At 39.2% G+C, this 15,700-nt stretch overlaps 1 protein-coding gene across 1 annotated transcript in view; it reads right to left on the bottom strand.

The window, feature by feature from the left end:
* LOC113130603 (potassium voltage-gated channel subfamily D member 3-like) overlaps positions 1-15,700 on the bottom strand; it is a 69,935-nt gene that overhangs the window by 52,248 nt on the left and 1,987 nt on the right. The window contains exon 2 of the mRNA XM_026307377.1: positions 13,549-14,720. Coding sequence (XP_026163162.1) covers positions 13,549-14,651 — 1,103 coding nt within the window. The 5' untranslated portion in view covers positions 14,652-14,720. The remainder of the gene's footprint in view (positions 1-13,548; positions 14,721-15,700) is intronic.

The following is a 15,700-nucleotide window of genomic DNA, read 5'->3' as shown; positions in this document are numbered from 1 at the left end:
CACAACAGTGCAATTAGTTTTGTTTCTGTTTGAAGATTTAGAATTGGGTTGAGGGTTCAGAGTCAGTAAAATCTTATTGAACCCCATCCCCAGTTCTAGTGTTGTGCATGTCTGAAATCAGTCAACATGTACCAACCGTCACCTACAACTGAAGTTAGAATACTGGCTGGACAAAAAAAAAAAAAAAAAATCATTGAACATACTTTAAAACTATAAGCCCAATTAGGAATGTGTACATGGGAGAAAATAAATGCTGCTTGTAATGTAAATTACTTTACAAGTACTATTGTCCACAGACAAGACCAAATACTCAACTGAATCAAACAAATAAACAGACATCTGCTTATTGCGACTACACTAACAACAACAACAACAAGCTCTTCTAATTTTTTCTCAAATTCAACATATGCCCTGGTCCAATGTCACACTCCAGTTAATCTGTGACGATTGTTGCCTCTGTCCCTGTTCAGGAGCAATCAGAGAGACACATCTGCTTCATTCTTCATACTTTTCAGTGGCTTTCATTTTAAAAAGGCAATGTCATTGTTCTTGTTTAGCTCGCAAACAGTTGGTCTTTGTTTTTTGTTTTTTTATGTTAGCTATTTTCTCAAGCTAACAGCCGAATCAGACTGTCATCTTACTATTTTGCCAAATGCAGTGTAAATGTGTGCAGCTTGTGGGCTGAAAAGCTTGCTTTTGCTGCACCTTCTCAATTCTAAATCATTTTCATTTTTTGACATTTTTAAAATGGCACAGGCCTAATAGATACAATAAAACTATTCATCTACCACATGTCAACATTGCTGCCTAATAAACTATAAGCTGAGGCCAGTTTGCGATATATTTTTAAAAACTAAAAGGTGCCAGTCTACATGATGAGTGTGTCTTTAGTGTCTTTATAAGTCAGGAGATGACAACAATACTGCTTTCTGTAGAAAATACCACCTGTTTGCACAGACATGATACTGATGATTCACAGCTCAGCGCCACTAAACTTTTCTTCCCATTCATTTAGTCCTGGAAATATTTGACTATTAGACTAGTTCCATATAACTGTAATGAAGAAAAGTGCATTCACCAAGAATGACACAACATAAGGTATCACTCCTCTTAAATATACATGCTCTTAATAACTAAATACTCTCAAATTGATTGCTTAAGCTGCCCAATCATAATGCTCATTGAGTCCAATGGATCTCACATCTTCTTTCTTGAATGAAACATAGCGACGTCAAGAAAAAATGGAATGCTTGATTCAAATAAATCTAGAAAAAAACCTGCACTTATAAACATCTGTTGAACTGTGGTTGAATATAAATTGAAATTTAAAGATGGAATGAATGCAACTGTATTCTGGAGCTGCATTTGAGACTGTAATTGAAAACATTAAAAAATTATTACATTATAAACAATATACAAATATTGTCATCTCCTGGCTTATAAAGACACTTGACTCAAATGTCAGGTTGCCCAATGCACCTTAGGCTAAGGTAGTTAAATATGCGCTTGCATATCATTTTGAATGATTTAGACAGTATGTGATACTTAAAAGTCTGTTTGTTTGGGTTTTATGCACTTCATTTTATTTTTACTGCCTGCTCAGTTAAACTTGATGCTCATCTCAGACAAACTGTACCACCGTCTGTATCGTCCTTCACAGAACGTTGAAGGTTATTAGTAGATTTTCTTTACCTCTTCTCTGAGTCTAACCCTTACCTGCTGCGTAGTGAGATAAGGACTAAGTATCTAAAAATAATCCACTCATTTGGAGTACAGAGCACGCTGTGTCATTCAAGGTTCTCCTTGTGTCCTGATACAAACATTGTAAGATAGCATATTGGAAACTGTCCTAGATAGCATCACATCTTCTCCCTTTCCTCGCGCTCTTCCTTCCTCTCTTTTTAATGACTCATCTTGTTCTCCTTTTTGCCTTCTGCTCGTTTGCCTTTTATTCATACCTTCTCTCATCTCTCTTTACATTGCCTAAAGTGTCACATACTTCAGATATTTATTTTTTTTAATTTCTTATCTAAAAATTTTTTGTTTTTATGCTTTTGAGTTTTCGTTAACCTACATTTCACATCTACCTACATTTCCCATGACTTTGTTGACATTAGGGTGCTGCACCACACACACACTCTCTAATGGGTGAGATTAGGAAGGGAAACATGCTCAGTTTCATACATTTGTAAATCAGGCACATGAATTAATTACTGGAAGCATCTACCAAGCATAGACCAAGTGGCCCTTGAGCATCACCTGCAAAATATCCCAAAAAGAGATGCAAGACATGGCAAGTAGACAAATAATAATCTCTAAAGTTAAACAAACCCACCACTCAGACAAAAAATAAATAAATAAATCAACAAAAGAAAAACAAAAGGCACAAAAATTACCACAAAAAGATGAAAACATCCCCAAAGAGCTGCAAATCAGCCACAAAGAGATGATGCAAAAACACCACAAACACAAGCAAAATGACCAGAAATAAACAAACAAATACCAATAAAGAGCTAAAAACCTGCAAAAGGTCCTCAGTGAGATACAACATGACCACAAAGAGATGTAAATATTCCAACAGATGCAAAATAACAAGAAGACAAAACAACAACAGGTCTTACTCTTACAAAGGAGTTCCGGTGGGGCTTTTACACATCTATGAGCAGGCAACCAAGCATTTATTACTTTGATAAAAAAAAGAAAAAAAAGAAAACAACTTAAAAAATGCTGTGTTTAAAGGTGGTAAATGTGTCATTTGATGGTTCTACAAAATAAAATTTCCTGTTGCGTCTTCATCTTAGTTGGCATCCATTGCCAAATACTTCCACCGCAGACCCTCTGTGTTTGATGTGGAAAACAAGAAGAAAGACACTAACAGCTCGTGATTACAGCAGAAAGAATTCAGCATGCAAGTTGACATGAAACAAAATCTAGCCCAGCTGAAAGAAATATAGTGGCTGTCAGTGCCACTAGCTTTGTTGATGTAACATAATCACAGCTAAAGGCCTGCTAAGTGCTTTATTACAGTAGAAAATAAAACATACTTTAACATGTTTATAATAAGCTTTTTCTATGCCACAAACTCAGGTCCCAGTCTTCATTAAGCTGTCATGTCTATTGTTATAATCATATTACATGAAGAGAACATTTGTTGTTTACTATGGTAGTTAAAGCTGTTTCCTACAGTCTGCGGTGTTTCAGTACGAAAACAATCGTATGTTACTGGCAAAAAAAGTCCTCAACAATTAGGGCTAGAAAGACAAACTGAGACAAAAAGATAAAAGACAAAAAAAAAAAAAAAAAACACCTAAGAGTCCAGTGGCAGCAGAAACTTCTGAAGCTGTATTGCCCTGAAGAAGCATGAAGGATTACACGGTGATGCCAACACTGCCTGATTTCAGATAAATGGGGAAAAATATACATTATTAAGCTCATGGTGTGAATCCTTAGTGTAATAACTTACAAACCTTCAGAGAGGATTCACTAGAAAATTAGTTAAATTAGTTAGTGCAGAAATTAAATAATTTTGCCACATTATTAACAATTATTTACATAAAATGTTGTAATATAACAGCTAATAGCTTTATATTAAGAATAAATGATATAATTTATGTTTAAGGTGTTGCTATAGAGAGAAACCCATTGGGTTGGTTTATGGCTCACAAAGTAACAGCTCTGTTAATCTTTGACTGTGTTAGATGTTAGAGTAACTACATACTTGGGTCACCCATTCCTCATCTTTTCTAGAGTTTGGCCTAATGTGTGTCCATTGTATGATCCTTGACCTTTAATGGGTTTTTTTACCATTTGGTAATACCTGTCTGAATATAGCCACTTTAATGATTTGATAGATGGGACACATGGGTCATTTTGTGGGATAGATACATTTGATGTTAAGCTCATCAGAGTGTGGTCAATTTTATTGAAACATACTGTATATAGATCCTTGCTGAATCATTGTTAAACTGCATGTTGTAATAAAATTCGCAAAGGGCATAGTAACCTTAAATGTCAGCCTGTCTGCTCTTGGAGATTTTAGTGTCTCAGTGTCTGAAGACAGGCTTATGTTGAACTGTACTTACTGGAATTTATTATTCAGAGATGAGATAAATGAACAGTCTGATAACTGACCTTGCTTTGGTATAGAAGATAGCTGAAGTAAGGAGCAGTTAACCATATTTTATATTTCTCATGTATATAATCTGTTTCCTGGGCCCAGAATAAAGCTATTCAAATCAATGAGGGCCGACTAGAGAGTGTGTTTTTTTTTTATTCAACTCTGAAAATCAGAAAGCAAAAGCATTTATAAGTAATCCACATATCTGCAATCTAAGGCAAAGTGAACAGCAGACTGTCATAGAGACAAAGATATCACAATACGATCATGATAATATCAAAGCTATTCAACCATCTGACAAATAATTCTGACAGTAAACTGTCTACTGGCACCAGTTATACGTTTATATTTGAATTTTGTACAATGATCCGTGAGATTTCCTGGGATTTTTCTTCATGTTCGAACAATGTTTGGATGTGCTGTAATTACTTGATTATTTTAAGACAACACCTCCTCTGCACAATGGGAAAAAGCCTTATTGCTAAAAAAAATTTTGTAAAAACATGGTGAAACTGATCTTGTTATGCTTTGATGAAGGCCTTGTTGTCAAAAAGCATTAGGCCAGTTTGCACCACTATCAGAGCTCGTCCTGTGGCTGTCAATCTAACTGCCACTCCAGTGCTGACATCATGGTTAATTCTGGTGCAACATAATTTGGAGATTTGACACTTGATTTCTGTACAGTTGTTGTGCTGCTACTTCACCCTGAAAGGACAACTGATGGCGGTACTGATGCAGCCTAAATAGAAACAGCGCTCCAGCCTTATCAGCTGATGTCTCTTGTTTATTGCTGTCAAAATAGAGGTCAGCATATAAATGCACATCTTGAGGGTAGTGTGTGTGTGTGTGTGTGTGTGTGAGGGTGTGTGTGTGTGTGTGTGTGTGTTTTGAGCACAGGTACACTGGGATAAGACTTTGGTTATTACTGCACCAGTGAAAAAGACGGAGAAAAGGTAAGAAAAAGCAGAGGTCGTTAAGGTTTCCAGACACCACTATGCTTTGCAAGTGTAATTCTTTTAAACGAGTTTAGGTGTTAAATGGACCCACAGTGAAGCTAAATTAAATTCCACAGCTATCATTAGTAAGGTTTCTATTAAAGAGCCTTGTGGTGGGAAATGGGCTCCAAGAGCATCTTGGCCTGATAAAGAAAAATTTTTCTAATTTCCTACAAGCTGCACACATATTGACCCCAGGGGTTCAGCAAGGCAGCAAAATAGCCCATTAATTCAATCTGAAAGCAGACTGCCATAGAAAGCCACAATATCTAACCTCTGATGATTTGTGAAAGATCATTCTTATTTACAAACTATGCAGCACTACGTCCCAATTCTGTTTGCAAAGGGATCCTGAATTATTAACAAACCAATGTATGCCACTCCAGAATTAGTTGGCTCTTATGACTTTTTCGAAAGCCATCTAAACTCCTCCCTCCTGTTACCACTTATCCATTATTAACTGTAAACGCAGCCACAGAAACACTTGCAAAATATGACTTTGTTTACATAGCACAGAAATCAAAGGCAAAATTAAAAAAAAAAAAAAAAAACAAAACCCACACATCAGTGCCATTTTTTCCTCACACAATAAGCCAAACTTTAGAAATTAAAATATGCTGCAAAAACTAAACTACTCATACTATTAATTCAATTCTAAGATAAGAGGCTTTGTTCTGCCCAGTGTTAATTCATCCCTTTTAAACAGAGCCTGGTGCTGAGCCAACAATGCAGTTAAGAATACCTTTCATGAAAACCAGGTCTGCGATTATTACTTCCCTTTACTGTCACCACGCTACGCTCACTGCTTCCGACTTGTTTATTGTGTTTTCAATGTGCCATTGGGATCAGTGGTCAAGTTATATAATTAACCTCATTTATAGGAACTTCAAGACAAAAAGACAAAGGCATCTTATCAGTTGTTGAAAGATAGCCTACTTATTTCAAAAGATCAGTCTAAGAAGACTGAAAAACAGCATGTGTTAATGTCTCTATGTGGGAAAGCCTGTAAACATGTGTAGTACTTGGCTGATAAATTAATCAAGTGAAATCAGTTTTTAATCAGACAGCCAAATAGCAAATGGAACAACTCTGAGTTTTGAAATGTTCTTTCGAGAAGACATTTGATGAGGTCAGCCACTGGGAACTTGTGATGAGCAATTTTTGTTTTCATCATTTTTGAATATTTCGATGCCTTTTGTGACTGCACCTCAAACAGCACATTAAGATTTTCTGATTAAACATCTCTACCAGCAGGACAACAGGTCACTACCACAAAAATAAAGCTGTTTTTGAACTGTTGCTATGATTTGGTTGGTGTGTAGACATAAAAAGGACTAGGTTAGTGTTAGAAAACAATAATTAATGTTGTTGACAAAACGTCTTGGCTGAGGTAAGGGAATGGTTGTGAGAAGAGAATGGGAAGCAAACAGCCATTTTCATTGCCAGAGTCTAATGTTTTGTTGACCAACCATCCACTTTCACATCCTCCATCTACACAATTTGTGGCTCTAAAGCCTTTGCTCTTGAATGACTAGTCATAATTCTTGTGGCCACTAGAGGGCTTTGTCACTTTAGGACATTATGTTTTTTGTTAAGGGGGGAGATTTGCACACTGACACTGCAGTTTATGAATGTGGAAACTGCAGCAAAGCTTAGGCAACAATCAAACAAACTTTATTTGGCCATTTTCAGCCACTTCTTTTTCACTCTGTCTGCACTTACAGAGTTCCTGTGAACCCCGAGCGCGATTCGTCCGACCTCGCTCTTCCTGTCTGGCCCCTAGGCCCAGTCCACTTTGTCTAATAGAGATGTTGAGAACACAGAGGGGAGTGAGCTAAAAGTCTCTCTGAAGGAAGAAGCAGATTATATATAGCCACTGATTAAGGCAGAGATGGGAACATGACCTACATGCATAACAATATTTTCTCTCACTTTCTGCTACAGAACAAGCCTCCGTCCAGGACCAGGACTCTACAACTGGGAGAATCACTAATTATAACACCAGAGTCAGATTTCAAAGCACACCTCATTAATATTTTTCTCATTATTGGGTTAATAATGTTTTTAGAGGTGTGGGGGACTTGGCAGAGCCAGTGGCGTGCCAGTCAACCTTCACTTCCAGTGCACCTGTCATGCAGGTAAAAATTTTCGTTCTCATTCATTGTGCCTATATCAGATTATAGCTGAAACAGATAACTCCCTTTCACACACAGAGCCTGTGTTCTCAAAATAGCTCTTCCCCCGGGAGACTCATGGGGGATGAGGGGGGGAAGGGGGTGGGGGTGGGCAAGATAGTTAGGGAGAGAAATAGTGGGAGAGAGGGCTTTCTCCATCCTCATCAGTCTTTTGGATGCTGGCCCACTGATGCCAATGACCATGTATCCGGCATACTCTGAAAGAGCCAGCATGCAGCCGTGGGGAGCGAAGCTCAGTGAGATTCAATCCAGATCCTTTTATCAGCCACCTGAGGTTGATTTAACACCCCTGTTCGTGGACAGTGAAAGCGGCTGATTATACAGCCAGTCAGTCCCCCCCCCCAATATCCCTCAGCACGAGTCCATTACCCAGAACTACTACACTGCACAGTCTGGGCTCATGCAGACACAGAGAGGACACAGAGTGGCAGGTTATAAAAATGAGACAAGATCAAAGGCAATACATGAGTGTATGTGAATGAATCAGCCTACACGATGTGTGTAGGTTACCTTTAGGAAGATCAATTCATCTGGTCAAACCTGACTGTCATCGTCAACAGCAGACCTGTTCACATTGTTGCGTCTTCACGTGTATAAATATTTGTTGTGTCCATTTGGTTCAAAACGCTCTGTTTTCAGGCTAAAAATCAGTCAGCTCAGTTTTATATCGGCATATTTGTTGAGATATGAATGTTTGTGTCTCTGCAAATAATATCTACTTGTACAGGACTACAGACTTATTCAGTGTGGACAGCTTGAGAGTTCAAATTGTAGAACCAACACTTGATCTAAAAACTCAAATGGTGGCTCCTTCTTGATCCATTAAAGCATAATTCCCGTCATTCTCTGTTTTTTGTTCTATTTCACAAATCCCATACAGAGGCTGGAGCCGACGATGAATTTCTTGTACCCAGTGAAATTTCATATGAACAGAACCTTGCTTAGCTCATTAGTCTGTGCCATAGAAAAATGAGGAAAAAGTAGACCTCCATTATTATCTACTATCAACTATTACACACCAGTGAGCCACATCACTGCACTGCATTATGTTTCTCACTCCCAAAAATTGTGAGGCCCATTTATTTCAAAAACAGAGCTCCAAATGCTAAGAACAGCCATCAATTTTTACAGCCTGTGAAGTAAGAAAAAGTCCACTGTATCTGCATGTGCACGTGATCTGTGCTGTTTTGACACTACTCTGCTAGCTGGTCACAGTAGGTGTAACTTAACAAACCTCTGATACACCCATAGAAGAGTGAAATGCAAACACATCTGTTGAGATCAACCAGATACAATTAAAACAGCAGTGCTGAATTACACACTCTCTCATTTCCTGAGGCGCTTGTGTGTGTGTGTGTGTGTGTGTGAAAGCAATTTGAATCCAGTACAGGTATGGCAGACAATTAAAACTTATAAAGGTAATTACAGATTGTAAATATTGTGAATGGCTGTTGCTCAAAAAAAATGGGGTTTGTTCTCCTAAAGTGGAATATAACCTTAAAGGTGCCCTCCACTGATGAGTTTATACATCAAGATCAATTTATTCATCATGGAATACACTATTGTGCCTGTGAAAGCTCTTGTCTGAAAGGTATTTCTTATATCTTAGAAATTGGCCCTGGTGATGGCACTAGTTATCTCACGTTGTGCTTAATGAGGTACCACCTTGTTTTGGGTTTTGAGTGATGGATGGACAAAAAAATATTTCTACCATAGTTTGATAGTGTATTAGTTGCCAAATGTTTTGAATTTACTGAAAATGTATATAAAAACGTATGGTGAACAAAGTATATAGATAAATTTGAAGTAATTACACAAACACAGGCAATCACGCATACATACACAGGCCAACCTGCAAATAAAGTGCAGACTGATAATCTGGAGTAAAAGAAATCACTGAGAAAAATGTCCAGAGAAGCTCAACTGGCACTCAAGACACTAAGAAAGAGCAAGACTGTCTTTTGCTGCACTTAATGTACTCTAGTTTTGATGGCAAGAGAGAATTGACAAATGGACTATTGGTGACTTCATCGCCTGAGCATATGTCCCCTCAGCAGGTGAGAAGATCGACAGGCAGGAGAGGAGATTCTAAAACCAGAATTAATAAAAGTCAGGCAGTGCATGTTAAACAAGTCGGAAGACAGGACCAAAGGCAGGATTTCTTTGGTTGTCTACTTTCAAAATCAAGCTTCCTCTTGCTGGTTTTTCCAGGATTACCTGCCCAAGCTTCAAAGAAACTGGAGGAGGTGGGCGGCCACATACTGTACTAGCACCACTATTTGAAAAAATTAATTTTCACACACCTTTGTTTTGGTGTGGTTTGGAGTAGTAGCACTGTTGCCTCACAGCAAGAAGGTCCTGGGTTCGCAACCCGGCCTTTCTGTGTGGAGTCTGCATATTCTCCCTGTGCTTGTGTGGGTTTACTCCAGGTACTCTGGTTTCCTCCCACAGTCCAAAAACATGTATGTCAGGTTGATTGGTGACTCTAAATTGGCCATAGGAGTGTGTGTGAGTGTGTGAGGTTGTTTGTCTTTGTGTGTCTATATGTGGCTCTGTGATGGACTGGTGACGTGTCCAGGGTGTACCCCTGCCTTCCACCCGAAAGAGAGCTGGGATAGGCTCCAGCAGATCCCCGTGACCCTGGATTAGGAATAAGTGGGTGTAGATTATGGATGGATGGTTTGGGGTAGTCATAAGTCAATAACTGTTAACAGTTCATGACATACAGGGATCCATATTAAAATGGTTATATAATCACTGATGTGACCAATGTTTGCTGCAAAGTCAGAGTGAATTAGGAATTTAAAGAACAAATTAAGTAATTACCAAGTTGCACATATTATAAATTAAACACGAAGTGATTAGAAATTGCAGTGCCTACAATCTGTGGTTTTTAAACAACTGCTCAGATAAAATACAAATGATTTAACACTGCTACACTTCCAGACTTCAGTGAGAAACATACAATACATTAGATCTAAATGTGTAGGATGATAAAAAAAAGGTGTTTTATAGAAACAGTCTGACCATTTTTCTTCTACCAAATGGACTATATTATTCAACAATAAATAACCCACAGTATTAGTGAATAAACATGAAACTGGTTAGTCCAAACTCCCAACAGGGCACTCTGGTGCTATATAAGATTATATGCATAGCTTACATATATAATGGGACTTCAATGTATTTAATATCAGTACATCTGCTGGAAACACCTGTTCAACTGAGGACAAATGTCCCAGGGAAGCGCAAATAACGACACACTTAGTCCTAAAAATCTTTGAAAATTTGCTGCAGCAAGTCAAATGTATGTTTAACACTAACAAACAGTCCAGTGATGTGTCGATCCACTTATGCACCCAGATCTCTTCCCTCTGCAGACTTTTTTGCTTTTCATACAGTGTTGTTTGACTTCCTTCTTTGTTCCCGTCATACAGTAGCTGCTGTGGCCACTAGTCATTGCCTAACAATAAAATGTAACTACAGATCAAAATAAGACGCTTGCACAGATGACCTAAGGGACATTTTGCAGGCGAGGATTGCCACTAAGCATCAGATAATACAAACATAATACCTATATTTTAAACAAAACCACCTGAAATTATTGCTTTTGATTTTTCTGTTTAAAATTCAAACATTAGGGAATTTTTTTTTTTTTTTTTTTTTTTACTATGGGACTGCAATAACATGGTCAGAAACTGATTGGATAAGCCTTGAACATGAATCAGCTGATAGTTTTTCCTGAGTGCAAATGTCCTTGCTTAGCTAAGGATCACTATTGTTGGAGCTGTGGATAGGCTCTCAGTACTGCTGCCTATTGTGTGTCAGACATAATGGCTTCACACTCAAACTCATTGTTCGGGGCTAGAATTTACATAAAGCTTTCACCTTGGCATTTCTATCATTTTGTATGTGTTATACACAAGGCTCTCTTATAATATGCACTCAAACACACATGTACACAAGTACTCTAGCACAGGTAAGTTCAGGCAGGCTTTTCAGCTTTCAAACAGCAGAGACTCAGCGCTATTCTGGTCCATTCTGGACTTTTCATTTGGTTTCCATTTCTTTCTTTATGAAGAGACAAAGCGGACACACGGCTTTCGACAAGAAGACCTTGATTCTGAAATAGCTGCTGTAATGTTGCCTTAAGAACAAAAAGTTTCATGTTGTGCAAGTCCAACATGTCACACTGGGAAAACAAAGACACAAGATCACATCATTAGGAATCTTGTTAAGGGTCAAAGGAGGTGCAGCATGAAAGCCCACACATTCTCCTGTCCAGTATTCATAGCGACTGAACAGAGCACTTTCACTAGTGAATGCTACAGAAATGCTACAGAAAATCCAAAAGTTAGTCTTTTTAAAAGCTACTGTTATGGCAAAAACCCTTGGGTGAGCAATAAAGAGTGCTGACAGACTGTCTTTTTCAGAATGTACAATACAATACAAAACTCCCTCTTTGCATATCCACACATCCCCTGAAAGCAATGGTGGAAGGTTTTCACTAAATATCAAACAAGAAAATTGATCACAAACACAATTTAACAGTCATTAAAGTAATTATTATTAATAGTATAAGTGAAGAATATCAAATACATGTAAGGATTTATTTTCTTTCTTTTCTGTGTTTGATATGATATGATGTTATACCCTATATTGGCAGTTATGCACTCACTGGATTTCATGTAACTCAAGCTGCTGAGGCCACATATTAGCTTCAGATAAACTTTAAATGACTTTATACAAAATAATGACTGTAAAGCCCTGTGATGGCCTGGTGACCTGTCCAGGGTGTACCCCTGCCTTTCATCCAAAGAGAGCAGGGATAGGCTCCAGCAGATCCCTGTGACCCTAAATAGGAAAAAGTGGGTGTAGATAATGGACGGATGGATGATCACTATAAATATGACACCTATTACTTGCAGTAGAATAACGTTATAACCAAAGACCTTTTGACATACATGAAAAAATAAAGCAATCTGATGCTGTTATTTTACACTTTACTGTCATCTATATTTAGAATACATGTTTAACACTCATTTGAAAGTGAAACCTCCAAATTTATGCCATGCCAGTCACGGTATTTGATACCAAAAGTTATTTTTGCATTTACATATACAGCATGACCTGCAAAAAATGAAAAAAACTATTTTTAGGAACTCAATCATTCTTCTATTGTACCTTCATGGTAGAATGCCTCACTCTTTGGGAACATTTTTAGGTTCACCCTACCATTCATGACACAAAGGCTCAGTGAGCTTGTGTGAAATATTAACAGCCGTGTGGAATCATAATAAAGGTGACAGAGGATCTCTCACAGGACACCTCACCTCCAGGCACATAGCAATGAGATCTGACTTTATAATGCAGTTAAATTAATTCCTCACAAGGCATTTTGCATTGAATGTCTAGACCATATATATTACGCTTCTGGTGTGGCACCAATTAGGAGAAAAATACTGTCAAAACTACAGTACACAAAGATATATTTTCATCTTTAAAACAATCAAACCAAACCGCTGTTCATCTAAAGGCAATATGGAGTCATGTTATTTAAATACCACAAGGGGAAAAAGGTGGAAAAAATTATGTTAGTTTATTAGATACTTGGGACTGGCTCACCATTCATGACAGTCTGTTTCCAAAATGAATCTGACCTTAATCACAATGATTCAGCCTTGCTCTTTGTCTTGGGTGAGACTACATGTTGTACAACATTTTCTCAAGAGGCTGAAAAATAAAGTGGAAACAATTACTTCTAAACTGAAACCGAAAAACATAGAAAGAGGAAAAAAACACTAAATATAGTTCAGAAACAATCCCATCCTTACTGTGCACACAAACTTATGTAAATCTGGGCATCTATTCAATACCCAGATATATTGAACCGCTGTCTCCTTATTTGGCAAGCCGTTAAGTGAGGCAAATAAAATGCCATGAGTATTTGTGCTGCTAGATAAATGCTACACGGTCCACCATTACTCACACTGGCAGCTGTATAGTGTTACTGAAGTATTGGGGCAGGCTGTCTTAAGGCTTATTTGGAATTCAAAGCAATTTTCATAAATTATTCACTTTATGTAAAAAGTGTGTATCTAGTGCGTTTATTTTCATAAACAATTGTTTAAAGTACACACAGATCCAGATAGAGTACAGTGAACAAGAGATAAATGTGTAGAGTGTACACGTGTAGGAATGTGTGTTTGTGCGTGTGTGTGTGTGTCTGTGTGGTACTCACCCAAGCGTCGTCATGGTGACGATGGTGTACCAGAAGGATGCTGGGATGCTGGTGAACTTGCTGGAGCTGGAGCCCTTCTCTGCATAGAACATGACCGTGGCGAAGATGATGATGGCCATGGTGAGCGAGAAGAGGAGGAAGCCCAGCTCTGACGCGCAACTCTTGAGCGTATAACCCAGAATCCGCAGGCCCTGCGAGTGACGGGAGAACTTGAAGATACGAAACACCCGAAACACGCGCAGCGTCACGAAAGCGCCGCTCACGTCCTCGTTGTTGGTCATCACCAGGCCTATGTAGTACGGCAGGATGGCCATCACGTCGATGATGCTCATCACTGAGCGCATGAAACGGTAACGGCTGGGTGCGGCAAACAAGCGCATCAGGTACTCCACTGTGAATATCATGACGCAGGCCGTGTCCATGCAGAAGAACGCAACCGTGTAGCGTTCACCACATGGCATGTCTTTTTGGTTGGTGGTGGAACCGCAGGGCACCGTCTCCACTACATTAGTGATGACTGACACGGCGATGAAGAAGCCAGTGACGTAGTAGAAGACCAGGGCCATGGTGGAGGTGTGGGGGTTCTCAAAGGCCCGCCACATGGTCTCTCTGAAGTTCATGTTGGGCAGCTTCAGGTCTTTGTTCTCCTCCTGATCATCCTGCAGCCGCTCTAAGTTCTCCCTCTTTCTGTCCTTGTACTCTTCATAGCAGCAGTCACCGATGATCTCAGGGATGATGCCGAAGAAGGTCAGCTCCTCGTCGTAAGCTGAAATGCACTCGTGACGGGGATAGTGGAGCTTCCCTGTGCGGTAGAAGTTGAGGATGCTCCTGAACGCGTCGGGATCCCGGTCAAAGAAGTACTCCTTGGTTTCCTCGTTGTAAAAGAAGTCTTTTTCAGAGCTGCCCAGCAGGGTGTCCGGGTAGCGGTCCAGAGTGGTTCTCCAGGTCTGAAAACGACGGCCGCTGACATTAAGGATGATCAGCTCATCCTGTCTCTTACTGTTGTCCCTTGGCGCAACAGGCATGGGGCAGTTGGCAACAGGCATCCAGCCAATGGCTGCTGCCCTGGCAAAAGGGAGCCATGCGGCTACTCCTGTTGCCATTGTGAAGCAGAGTCTTCAGTGTGGTCCTCCTTGACTTCAGACTCGGCTTTCCATAAAATCTACTGACATCTGGGACATATGACAATTAAAAAAAAAAAAAAAAAGAGGAAACAGCAGCTTTAAAAAGCAGCGCACTGGATAATCAACCATATGATCAATATTTACCATCATAACAACAAACAATGAAACAATGAAGAGTGAGACATTTTGAGCTCCAAACGAATTTCACCTTTCTAAAACATCCCCTGTCACTCTCCTCTGCTGTCTGTCCAAATCTACCAGAACCTGCTCAAAATGATATATGGCAACCATTCAATTCTACTCCATGACCACTACTGGTTCCTCAAATGCTGCAACAGTTTGCTTATAGTGGCTGAAAGCAGTGGATTGAAGTGTGTGCGAACCAAAAGGTTTAATTCTGTTTCCAAGACAAACCCTCGTTTGCAACAAATACAGTCAGATGTACAGTGAACGCGTTGGAGCTGAACGTCAGTGGCATCAGCAGCAAACAGGCTGTCCTGAGCTGCATCGTTAACTGACAAGCAAGAAAAAGCGCTGACTGTCAGGGACTGAAACAAACCTGTTGAATCGGGAATAAGGAGGTAACCTGCTCCAGAACCGTCTCCAGGGAAATATTACACTTTTCTGATGATTCCATTTCAAATGGAAAACATTCATGCACACGGACCAGCTTATTTGTCACTAGAATTAAAGAAATCATTTTCTTCTGTCATCAAAATATTCAAAATAATAATATGTTTATCGCACTGGACTACTTTTTCTTCCCAATGCACACAGGCCTATTTTACAAATTATAACAACTACTAGAAATGCATCTGTTCAGCTTAGAGCCTATATACTAATTTTAAACCCATCTTGAAGCAAACACACAAACATGCTCACCAGATAAATGTGGCCGAGGGAACAAAATCCCAACTCTTCCCAACAAAAAAACAAAACAGGAGACTTTCTATGAAGACCGAGTCCTCAGCTACAAGTGAGTAGAAGAGCTCGGATCCATCCGCTGGGAGAAGCAGCGAGACGCAGCT

The sequence above is a fragment of the Mastacembelus armatus genome, chromosome 5 (genome assembly GCF_900324485.2).
Source record: "Mastacembelus armatus chromosome 5, fMasArm1.2, whole genome shotgun sequence".
In the NCBI taxonomy this organism is placed as follows: Eukaryota; Metazoa; Chordata; class Actinopteri; order Synbranchiformes; family Mastacembelidae; genus Mastacembelus; species Mastacembelus armatus.
The sequence above is the reverse complement of the archived record's forward strand: the minus strand, read 5'-3'. Positions and strand labels throughout refer to the sequence as shown.